Raw genomic sequence first — 12,161 nt, 5'->3', positions numbered from 1 at the left:
AGCAATCATATTTGCCGTGTTCTACAGATCAGATATATGTGCATGTCCTGCATCCACTATGAGAAAGGCAGGGCCGCATGTAAATATGCCTTCGCAGTCCAATACTGGTCCCTTCAGGCCCTTGGCTAGTACCGGTAAGTCCACGACCAGCCCCTGTCGCTAAGAAAAGGAAGCCAGACAGCGCACCCAATGCAACTGCTGTTAAATGAGTGCGCCCACTGGCAGTGGTAGTGGGGTTCGTGCTACGACTGTACGGTTCATAATTGCCAGTTTCAATAGCACACAACAACAATCAATCATCTCATCAACACAACAACTTGAAGTTGAAGCCAAAAGCTGAGTCCATTCTTGATCACGGCTGCGTTTACCACAGAACGTCTAACACTCTAGCCCGAAATATGCACCCCTGCTGTTTTATTTCGCATGTATCAATTATAACTTCGATCATCCTGCTTCCCGCTGACTTATGTAAATTGACAGGATCAAGTTGCTGTGGGTATTTTTTTTAGCGCTCCGCACGCCGTGCCACAGGGACTGATGCCAGTCCTGCAACTTCAAAGGAGTACCTTGAACATACCGGGCTAATAGCACAGTTGCTAAGTACCTTCACAGTGACCCTCCACCTTCGAAAATTGAAATTCCACATCGCGAACCTTCGGACGATGGGTCACCTCTAGTCCCCCTGAACACGCGAGGAATTTGATGGTTTTTCTAGATGTCTTTGTCTGGATGCCTCCAAGCAACCCAGCTGCGCAATTTTTCGCTATAGAATGGAAGTGAGAGAGGGACACTCGGGAAGCCTCAAAATCACTCACCCTCGAAATATGTATTGTTGTTGTGGCCTTTGACATCTACTGGGTACGAGTTCCTTCACATTTGATAATTTGCTATGGGTCTATTTGATGTTCTCCACGTCGCACAAGAAATTTTCGCCAAAGTCCACTGACCTACTATATCTGCGGTCTTCATTTTTGATAGATCTATCGTCAACCATTTCTGATTATTCCCTGAACACACGGACAATTGAGGAATCTAACGGTCTTATCAGAAGTTGTCTGCTTTCCACAGTCGTGATATTTCTCCTGTGGAATCGAAGTGTGAAAAGAGGACCCGGTTGCTCCCTTGGTGAGCTTCAAAATCACTCGTCTTATAGTCCCTGAAATCGCGGGTCGGAGCCCACGAGGTGAATGTCGCGTCCAATGCGAGCGCGTCGAGACTTACGGCCTGCTGATCAGCACAAAAGAGGCGCAATTTTAGTCCTTGCCTTGGCAGGTACTAATGCCTAGTGCCCACTCGACAGGTGTTTTTGTTTGTCCCTCCATGGGATCATCGTCTTCTCGACCTACTTGATTTGCAGAAGATGCAGAGAGCTTGAGAGAATTGACTATCCATTATGCAAATATCTATCTACAAACATCATTTCATAAGTCATGATGGGGATGATGTGCAACGTGTTCTCAAATGCGCGCGCTTAGCCTCCATGATTGTCCTATTGCACCATTCTGTTCATTACAAAATCATAGTAGTACACAAGACCGTTTCTCGCCTACGACTGTTTATTCTACAAAGCGATTTGTAAGAGAGGCGCGCTACCTCAACTATAAGTACGCCTACGACTCTCATGCTCTAGCATAGGCCCCTCAAGTAACAACTGAAAAGCCGATTCATCGGTGAGTTTGCGGTACCCTGATGGAAGGTAAAGCGAGTGGATCCCATCAAAGCACTTCTCTACAAGCTTCCAGGACGTTTTGTGCGATCCGGATGGACACACATCTCCAATCTTCGCTGACCAAAAGCCAGCCTTTTTGTCTGCGCACATAGAAGCATCCATTTTCAGCCATTCTTCTAGTGGTCTGTTTTTGCTGAGGAGTATGCCCCCTTCATACCGAAGACAGACCCAGGTGAGGACCCAGATCAACGATTCAGCATCATGCGCATACACGTGCTCGACCTTGCCTGCTATGCCTGCTGGCGAGAGAAGATTGGCGGCCATAAATGGTACCGTGCCTGTGCGTTCGAGCCCCCTGGGACCATCACGTTTGAACGATGATAAGTCGTAGTCGTTGAGAACGCCTATGTATTGGCCGCGTAAGCGGTACACCATGAGATTACTAGGGCTGACATCCCGATGAAGCACGCCTCCCTTCCAGAGGGCGCGATGACCTGGCGAGTGGCGGATGAATGATGAAGAGCAGAAGAAGGGGAAAAAAACTTACACTTCACAACTTGCCACCATGCGGCAAGGAACTCCTCGCCAGAAAGCGTCGTGATTGGGATGAGCTTTCTGAATACGATGATGTACAGGACGCGGCTGCCCTGTTCGGCCTGTTCAGCGTCCTTTAGTCCTAGTGCAACTCTGATTTTGGACGTGGATGTATCTTCAAACTTGTGAAACCAGACCAGCTCTGGGACGTGGCCTCGCACATCCAGATCTGTCTGTGCAATCTTGTAGACCTCGTTGAGGATGTCTGGCTCGCTCTGACGCGTCTCTTCTGGCCAATAGAGCTTGGCCACCAGTTCAGAAGATTCGTTGGGAAAACACGGATCCCGCTGCAGATCTGATAGTGCCTTGCTCTTTACCGGAAATACGGTAGTTGCACGTCCGCGTATACCGAAATGAGTCACGCGCTCCTTAGACTTCACATCCAACTCAAGGTCGATTTGGGTATTCTCAACCTCAACCATCACTTTGCCCGAAAATCCGGGCTCAGGTTCAAACACCCGGTTAAGGCCCCACTGTTCGTATCCCATCCGCTGCATGATGAGAAGCAAGACCAACCAGCGTGGAAGGTCCTGAACGAAGTTGATGGCGGCGCCTTGAATCGTGGTTTCACGATCACAAACCCAGATGTAAATATTGTCGTCTGGAAGCAGTTGTCAGTTTTGACGCCAGGTTAACAGCATCCAACCAACTCACTGTTCACTATAAAGGAGATGACGTGTTGCCGCGCAATATGAGCCGCGAACATCTCTGCAACGTAGAGGCCGTTCTGGACGATAGCAGGAATTTTTGTCGGCTCCTTCTCTTCAGTCCGATCTTCATCGTTGCCGCCTCGCTTGCGCTTGACTCCTCTGCTCAATTGCGACGAGGGTCTTACTACCTCGCACATGTCAGTAAGAAAGCAGAAAACGGACATACTACAGCTTACACTCATTCGATGTTTCGTGGGGGGTCTGAGCAGACCCAGTAGCAGATATTGAACCTGTTGGCTTAGCAGGGCCGTTCGCGTCCTTCCTATATTCCATATACTGCGCAGAAGGAGAAGGAACGACGTAATCGGTCTTATAAGCGGACGGAGGATGGGTCAGAAACTTCCGGGTGCGTTTCAACTCCAATGTCGATCGAATATCGGTCCATTGAAAGTTGTCTTTGGGCGATTTGCACGCCGTCTCGGTCAAAACCTGTGATTCTTGCGTTTCGTGTGATTTCTTACCCAGGGCAGTTTCATGAGAGACGACGACAAGGTCAGGCTTGCGTTCGGACTGTTTGTCCTGGTGGTCCTGGTATATGGGCTTTGGATCATTGACATGAAGTAGAACGTTGGTCTTGTCGTCGATCTTGAACGCAGGTATTCCATCTACATTCACCTTGCTTAGTTCACGGAGCGCACAGTTGGCGGCTTTGACGAAAGGAGTATATGACAATGGTTCGCGCTCGATATCACAACTTGACAATAACGTCAGTCTTCTTTCGCACTGCTCGAAATGCTGACTTACAAATCAGTCAGGTGTCCCTTTATCTCCTGCGCTACAGCCCCCACATTGCAGATAGGCAGGACAGCATTGAGGGCAGTTTCGAGTAGCTTCGATTTCTGGCTGCCAGAAAGGTTTTGAGAGGAACCTGTGCATCTTGCAAGGAGTTCTTGCAGCATCGTATCTGCCTCACACTTCTCAAAGTTTTGGACGTCCCTCGCGATCCATGGGCGGACATCATTGACTCTGCGAAATTTACTGATATGGGTGATCGTGGCGAGAACAAAAGGAAAATTTGACGCACTCAACGCCAACAGTACTGATATGTTCGCTGACAGCAGCGGAACCGACTGCGAGTGGTGTGGACTTGAGGCCAGCCTCCGAATCGGCAGACAGGGTAGAGTTACGGGGAGGTGTCTTGTGTACAGTGGCGTCAGTATTGTCGGCCATGATGATGAGGGCTACGGAGGCTCAGATAGAGAAGAAAGTGGGTTGAGAATCAGAACACGCAAACCTGAGCTAGCTTTTAAACTAGCAAAATACCATTGTTAAATGTTTCAAGTCAAGGTCCACGATTGATAATCGATAAGTAGTTGAACGAAGTTGATGGCAGAGCCAGACTCACGGTTCACTGTAAACGATAAATTGACCGAGTTCGTGACAACGACAATTATGTAATCACCTTCGACATGAGTCCGCCGGTTGAGTTCTCAATCCAAATCATGTATCCCTCAATTTCCTGCTTGATCCCTCTTGTTTTCTTTGCCATGTATCCAACACGTATCGGTTGCAATCTCAATAACAAGGTTTGCTATGGTATCAGTTTTATCTCCATAGAGGCGAAAGGCTCGCATGGAATTCTCAGGCTGGCACTCCGCAAAGGTGTGGCTTGTGGGCGCGTTGAAGAACCATAGACTGTACAGCTGTCACCTTCACGGCGGCCCTTTACCTCCGGTTTGATTTACAAATTTCAAACCTTCGGACGACAAGTCACTTTCAGTAGTCCCCCTGAACACGCGAGTAATCAAGGAATCTGATGGTATTCGTCGATGTTCTTTTCAGACATCTCTCTGCATCCGATCAACTGGACTGCGCAATCTTTCTATGACAGAAGTGTGAGACGAGGACCCAGGGAGCATCGAAATCACTCATTCTCGAATGATGCTGTGGTTGTTGCCTTTGGCACCTATCGGGTACGATTTCCTTCTTCAATGAACATTTTTCATTACTCCGTCTTGACATTCCGCGCGTCGCACAAGAAAATTTTGTAGAAGAATTTTACTGATCGGCAGCCTTTGCCACCACTTTTTATTTTACAAATATCACGCTTCCATTGCGCAGAACACTTCTGATCATTCCTTGAACGTACGAATAACCAAGGAACCTGATTCAAGATGTCTTATCAGAAGTCCCTGTCTGGGTCCCATAACCGGGCTGTGCGTAGTAGGGGTTAGTCAGACTCGCGACTCGTCGATCATCACACAAGAGATGCTGCTCCAGTTATGGCAGGCAAGGCCCAGTAACTCAACTTGACAACAGATGTTCTTGCTTGTCCATCCATCGGGTCCGAATGATTGTCTCCTAGACCTGCTTAATTTTGCAGATGGCAAGGAGAATATTTGGTCAAATCCTGCATGTTTCCTGAACCGTCAGTCGGATTTTTTTTATGAATTAATGATGTGCTCTCTCTACGTGTCTGTGGGTGCCTTCATTATCCTCCGTAATTGCCCCACTTTACCTGCGTACATTTGGATATCTCGCTTCTGAGTGCACAATGTGTCGGTTGAAAAACTTTGCGTTTGCTGTCGTGAAGCGGTCTTAGTAGCGGTAACGAGAATGAAAGGAAATGTTTGCTTTATTGAGCAGATAGCTTTTTGGGTGGAAGCCCCGCAGGGGCAACCCGGCCCCGATGGCGGCCCCAACCTGTGCGAGAGAGAGCCGAGGTGAGCTGCGAGGGCGGGTGGGCATCCTCGCAGCCTCAAACTCAGCAGGTCTAGGTACCAGCCATCCGGACCCCATGAAGAGGGATGTAGTACTAGTATGTAGTTAAAGTTGACTACCTTTAGGTACCAGTAGCAATGTAGGCTGCGAGGATAAGGGAGTGGTGGGTGGGGAAAAGAAAAGCAGAAGGCAGCAGGCACGTTTGAGCGTGGCGCAAGCACTGCGTGGTGCAGAGACAAGAGAGGCCACGTGCTGCACTGCCGCTGCCGCAAAGTCCTAATTCTAACCCTACACTCGTTCCTCGCTTCGGGGTAGAATATCAATTTTCGTCTCTCATCGTAGATTCATTCCTCATGCAGAAGAGGTCTATTGCATTCCTCGCATTGTGATCGAGCTGCTGGTTCGTTAACTCGCTCTGCCATCACATGACGACTTTGAATATTTCACAAGTATCTGAATGTATTTACAGCTGTTAGCAGTTGCGCTACGTTGGATGACTTCCTTACCACTCTCGTGCGTTACGTTACATTAGATGATTTCCTTACCACTCTCGCGCATCTCTTATCTTGTTCACCTTCGACACCATACGCTCTAGAAGCTTCTTGGAATCTGCACCGCATGACACTTCCGCACGTCGATCCTCTGGTACGACTTAGCTAATCACTACGATACGTATTTAGTCTTGCTCGTCCTCGTACGAACACCTCAGTTTTGTTTCATAACACTACTGAGGTATGCATCGTCTCCGTCTTGCACCTATCTTGTACTAACGTTACCTTAGCTCGTTGTTCTCTTGCTAGGTACTACCAATATAGTTTTGTTTCATAACACTACTGAGCTCGTTGTTCTCTCGCTAGTGTATAGGTTATGAGCCCTGGGTTCTAGTCAAGCCCAGAAAACACACGACACGAGGAACTCGCATTAATCTACGTTTATCTAACGGCTAAACTTTAAACAAAACACTCCCTCGTCACCACGATGAGAAAATTTGACCACAATCGCAGAATTAACCGGCTCCGATAATTTCCGAGCTGGAGACGAGCGGTTGAACTGGCCTTGGCCGGAGAGGGACTTTGGAACCATTGCAGTATTGGTAATAATCCCCTCGACATCGCAGAGTTTGCCAGTCAAATGCCGGTACCCGCTGCAGCAGGTCAACCCACGGCAGCGGAACTTCTGCTCATGAAGGAGTGGGTAAAGGAAGACGCTCAAGCAAAGGCAATAATCGGACGCAGACTCTCACCTGTGGTCCAAAATATGCTAGGCGAGAAGCTGACTGCTCGTCAACAGTGGGAAATGCTCATTGAGCGCTTCGCCCGCCTCGACGTCACCTCCCAGTTCGAGCTACGTACCCAACTCTTCTCAGAGAAACTAAAGGATGCAGAAGACACATCTCGTTACCTCGGTGTCTTCGAAAACGGTCGTCGTCATTTCGTGGAGATGGGAGTCACCTTCACGGACGAAGAGAGCATCTGGATGCTGTTGAACGGACTCCCTGAGACACCTCAATGGGTGGTATTCCGTAGCCTGACGATGGCACACTACAAAGCACCATCATCATCAGTCTCCACAACCACAACATCCTCACCAGCTGTACCGACACTCACATTCGAAGAAGTAGTGACCTCGTTTACTGAGGAAGCAAATTGGCAACGTGGTCAGCAATGCCTTGGTGCACGCCCTGGCTCAGAATACGCTAATGCAACCAGCATCCCCTCGACTGAGCACAGGACGAACCCCACCACGGGCATCCGGATCCATAAGCACAACCCCAAGGGGGTGACATGCGATAACCCCGCATGCTCGGGTCTTCCGCGCTCGCTGACACATGATCGCGAGCACTGTATGCAGCCCGGGGGTGGAATGGAAGGCAAGTCTCCATGGAGTCAGCGAGGAGAACGAGGAGGGGGAAAGAAGAAAGACGTAGCTGCTTCGGCCATAGAACAACCAAAACCTACAGCCTCTTCCTCAACACCTCCCGTGTACACCTCAACAGAAACCACAGCTCTTGCGACCCCCAACGTCCATCGTCGTGAATGGTCCTCCGCCGCTATTGAAGAACTTGATCCTAGCGCCGTGCTGAGTAATGAGAATATGGCCTGTATCGCCAGTCAGCTCTTGTCCACAATATTGGACTCCGGAACGACCTCCAACCTCATTACCGACAAGTCGTACTTCTGGACCTACAACACAGAGGCCAAGATCAAGGTTAAAACTGCAAATCACGGAACTTTGCTCACCTCAGGATGCGGAGACTGCATCGCAGAGCTCACCATCAACAATCGTGTGCAACGCATCCGATTCACCGAATGTCTTCACGCTCCTGGTGCGTTGATCAACCTACTGTCAGTAGGACACATGGTGGACAAAGGATGGGCGATACATTACCTACCAACCCCGTCACATTGTCAGCTCGTTTATCGTGGGGAAGATCTAGGCTCTGTTCCAATGGTGGGAAAACTCGTGTTCCTGGACTTACGCTTCATTCCACCATCCACGCCATCTCCACTTCTGGAGATTTCCGCATTCACGAAGGTACCACTCTCGTGGGACTTGTGGCACGCGCGTCTTGGACATCCCGGAGGGGAGGCCGTAAAGAGACTGCCCTCATTTGCCACCGGAGTGAAAGTTGACACTTCCCACCCGTTACACACCTGCGAACCTTGCGTGATGGCCAAGCACCCTCGCAAGCCATACCCACCTTCCACGACACCTAGAGCAAAGAACGTTCTGGACTTGATACATTCGGATCTCTGCGGACCGTTCCCCGTAGCGACGCCACATGGGAAGCTTCATTTTATCCTCTTCCTAGACGACCACAGCAACTTCTTAAGTCTACAACTACTCGCATCTAAGGACCAAGCTCTAGAGGCTTGGGAGAACGTTCGGAAGCATTGGGAGAATCACGCCAATCGTCGTGTCAAAGTGTTTCGTTCAGACAACGGTGGGGAATTTATGAGTACTGCCTTCACTCAAGCGCTAGCATCTTCCGGTATCACACGCCAACTCTCTGCTCCTTACGCGCATCAGCAAAACAGGAAGGCAGAGCGCGCGATTCGTACCATCGAAGGATGGCTCTTTGCCATGCTCGAAGCTGCCGGCCTCCCTTCCAACATGTGGGGAGAGGCTGCCTTGACCGCATGCTACCTTTGGAACCGCACCGAGTCCACCACACTCCCTTCAGGCGTTACTCCCTACGAAGTCATCAACGGCCGCAAACCAGACCTATCACACTTACGTGTGTTCGGGGCCAAGTGCTTCACTCGTATTCCCACTGAGCTGCAGACTAAGCTTGGACCCCACTCCCGTCATGCTGTCTTCTTGGGCTATCCTGAAGGGACGAAGGGCTACCGCCTTCGCGACAAAGGGACAGGCGCTTTCTTCACTGCCAGGGATGTCATTTTTGACGAAAACCTTCCATCCATCGCACACACCAGTGACTCTGACTCGGAAGATGAGGGCGCATCCGTTACCTCTTTATCTGCTCCTCCTCATGTCACTCCGGCATCATCTTCCTCCACATTGCCTATCCCTACGTCACCAGCTCTTCCCCGTCGCTCTTCTCGTGCCAAAACACACACACCAGGTGGTCAGGCATATGCTGACGAGATTGCCGCTACTAAATCCTGTCTCTTAGCCCTTTGAGAAGCCCGCGCTGAACGTGCAGCTATACCTGCAGCAGAAGATAAAGGTATCGGAGCCGTTCCTGGGGATATCGCGGATGTCGAACCTAATGTCGATGTCACGGAGGTCATGGCAAATGTTGTCGTTGAAGAGCAGGCCAACGTGGCTATACGCAGTAACCGTAAGCGTAACCCATCCAGCCCCGATTATGACATGTCCATTCCTCCTTCCACCCACGATGAAGCCATGAAACGGCCCGATCGCGAGCGTTGGCTCAGTGCCATGAAGGCTGAGCTGGAGACCATGAAGGAGATGCAGGTCTACAAGTTGACCGCTCTCCCCGCAGGACGGAAGGCTATAGGCAACCGGTGGGTGTTAGAGTTTAAAGAAGACAATAAGGGTGGATCTGCGTACAAGGTGCGCCTCGTGGCCCAAGGTTTTTCACAGATACCCGGCGTTGATTATGGTGCCGCCTTCGCTCCCGTCATCAAGACAACCTCCGTTCGGTTCATTGCAGCATTGGCATGTCGCAACGATTGGGAACTCGACACTTTCGACGTGAGGCGGGCATTTTTGTGGGGGATCTTGAAGGAAGAAATTTACATGAGGCAGCCGAAGGGGTTTGAAGAGGGTGATTGGGCCCTCCTGGTTTGGTGCATGCTCAGGACCATCTACGGCCTGAAGCAGTCGGCCATGGAGTGGTATGAGCAAGTGCGTGCGGTAATGATTGAACTTGGATTCACGCATTGCACTGTTGACCACGCTGTGTTCATTTACGATAAAACCACTCCTTCCATCGGTCAGATTCTTTGCGTTGTCGGCTGGCACGTCGACGACGGCATGGGCACGTCCAATTCTAAAAGCTTCCTACAGCACGTCAAGGGTCGCATCGCGCAGCATTTTGGTATCAAGGACTTAGGTCCAATTTCGCGCTTCCTTGGAATCCAGTTCGAGCGGAAGCGCTCGACGCGTCAGTTATGGATGCACCAGGGAGAGTATATCTCCTACCTTCTTGATGAGTACGATCTTCTGGACTGCAACCCCGTCCAACTCCCTCTCGACGCCAAGCACCTATTCAGTCTCGACACTGACGTATATGATGAAATTGCGAACCTGCCCACACGTTATCGGAAGATAGTTGGAGAACTCCTTTACCTTTCTGTTTGTACCCGGGCTGACATCGCCTTCGCTGTCAACTCCCTCGCCCAGCACAGTGCGCACCCCACCCCCCACTTCTACGCTGCTGCAAAGCGGCTTCTTCGTTACTTGAGCGGGACTCTTAACTTTCGCTCTCACTATGGGGGTGATCGTGCTGATGAGGGATTACGAGGGTATTGTGACGCTGATTGGGCGAGCTCACCGGAGGACAGGCTGTCCATTTCAGGGTACACCTGGTTTTTCGCCGGGGGGTTGATTGCTCACGTCTCAAAGAAGCAGACCACGCACGCACTCTCCTCCACTGAGGTGGAGTACATGGCGGTAACCCACGCCTTACAGGAAAGGATCTGGATCAAATCCTTGTTCACAGCGCTGCGCGTCCCATTACTCCTTCCTATCACCCTCTACATGGATAACACGGGCGCCATCTCCTTGTCGAAAGAAGCCAAAAACAACATACGTTCCAAGCACATTGATATCCATTACCACTTCATTCGCGAATACATCGAGAACGGGATCTTCTTACCGTACTGGATCCCATCCCACAGGAACATCGCAGACATCTTGACGAAGGCTTTGCCCTGCCCGTTGTTTGTGCAACATACCACTGCTCTACAGCTGGTATCTCGGTGAGGGGGTGTGTTAGCAGTTGCGCTACATTGGATGACTTCCTTACCACTCTCGTGCGTTACGTTACATTAGATGATTTCCTTACCACTCTCGCGCATCTCTTATCTTGTTCACCTTTGACACCATACACTCTAGAAGCTTCTTGGAATTTGCACCGCATGACACTTCCGCATGTCGATCCTCCGGTACGACTTAGCTAATCACTACGATATGTATTTAGTCTTGCTCGTCCTCGTACAAACACCTCAGTTTTGTTTCATAACACTACTGAGGTATGCATCGTCTCCGTCTCGCACCTATCTTGTACTAACGTTACCTTAGCTTGTTGTTCTCTTGCTAGGTACTACCAATATAGTTTTGTTTCATAACACTACTGAGCTCGTTGTTCTCTCGCTAGTGTATAACAGCTACCTTCAAATCAATAGGCCAGAATCCATTTTTGTTCATTCACCGCTTTTGTTTAGTTGTGGAGCTGGCCAAACAACAGGGTCCTGCCTTAGGCTGCCTATTACGATACTTCGTCGGGGCGAGATACCCCAGAATGGCACTGGACCTGCGCAGCTTTCTCATTCGACACTGTCTTTGGACATTTTTGCTATGGCTGGAAATCACCATCACATTCCAGTAGCCATAAAGCAATAATATGTCACTATGTCTGCCCAAATGTCATCCAAGGCTGGTTGCTCGAGTGAAGCATGCAAGTACTACTTAATGCTGAGCTCACTGTGCTGGCATGATCCGAAGTAACAGAGACAATGTTAAATATACCATGATGAGTTGGTGATAAATAGTCATATCGATATTACCAGCAGTGAGCTCAGAAGGGTGTCAGACACAGCGTCAAATGAACCGCATACCATATCATAGAAGTTGCACAGTCCAGTACCATTCTGGGGTATCTCACCCGACAAAATATTGTAATAGGCGGGACAAAGGCGGGACCCTTTTGTTTGGCCAGCTCCACAACTAAACAAAAGCGGTGAATGAACAAAAATGGATTCTGGCCTATCAATTTGAAGGTAGCTGTACAATGTGCGCTGCTTCAGCTCCATACTGAACCCTGTGCAATGTGCATCCTCCACTGTACTTTTTTTTTTTCCACTACATAAATATAA

At 49.7% G+C, this 12,161-nt stretch overlaps 1 protein-coding gene across 1 annotated transcript; it reads right to left on the bottom strand.

The window, feature by feature from the left end:
- Nucleotides 1-1,594: 1,594 nt before the first annotated feature.
- Nucleotides 1,595-4,143, bottom strand: F5147DRAFT_784329 (uncharacterized protein; the record flags this gene model as incomplete). Its single annotated transcript, XM_041442853.1, has 6 exons — nucleotides 1,595-2,163; nucleotides 2,217-2,864; nucleotides 2,918-3,097; nucleotides 3,150-3,667; nucleotides 3,718-3,939; nucleotides 3,998-4,143. The coding sequence occupies 6 exons, from the start codon at nucleotides 4,141-4,143 to the stop codon at nucleotides 1,595-1,597; spliced, it is 2,283 nt and encodes a 760-aa protein (XP_041284129.1).
- Between the last annotated feature and the right edge of the window lie 8,018 nt (nucleotides 4,144-12,161).

Source organism: Suillus discolor, assembly GCF_016758755.1.
Source record: "Suillus discolor strain FC423 chromosome Unknown F5147scaffold_543, whole genome shotgun sequence".
Taxonomy (NCBI): Eukaryota; Fungi; Basidiomycota; class Agaricomycetes; order Boletales; family Suillaceae; genus Suillus; species Suillus discolor.
The sequence above is the reverse complement of the archived record's forward strand: the minus strand, read 5'-3'. Positions and strand labels throughout refer to the sequence as shown.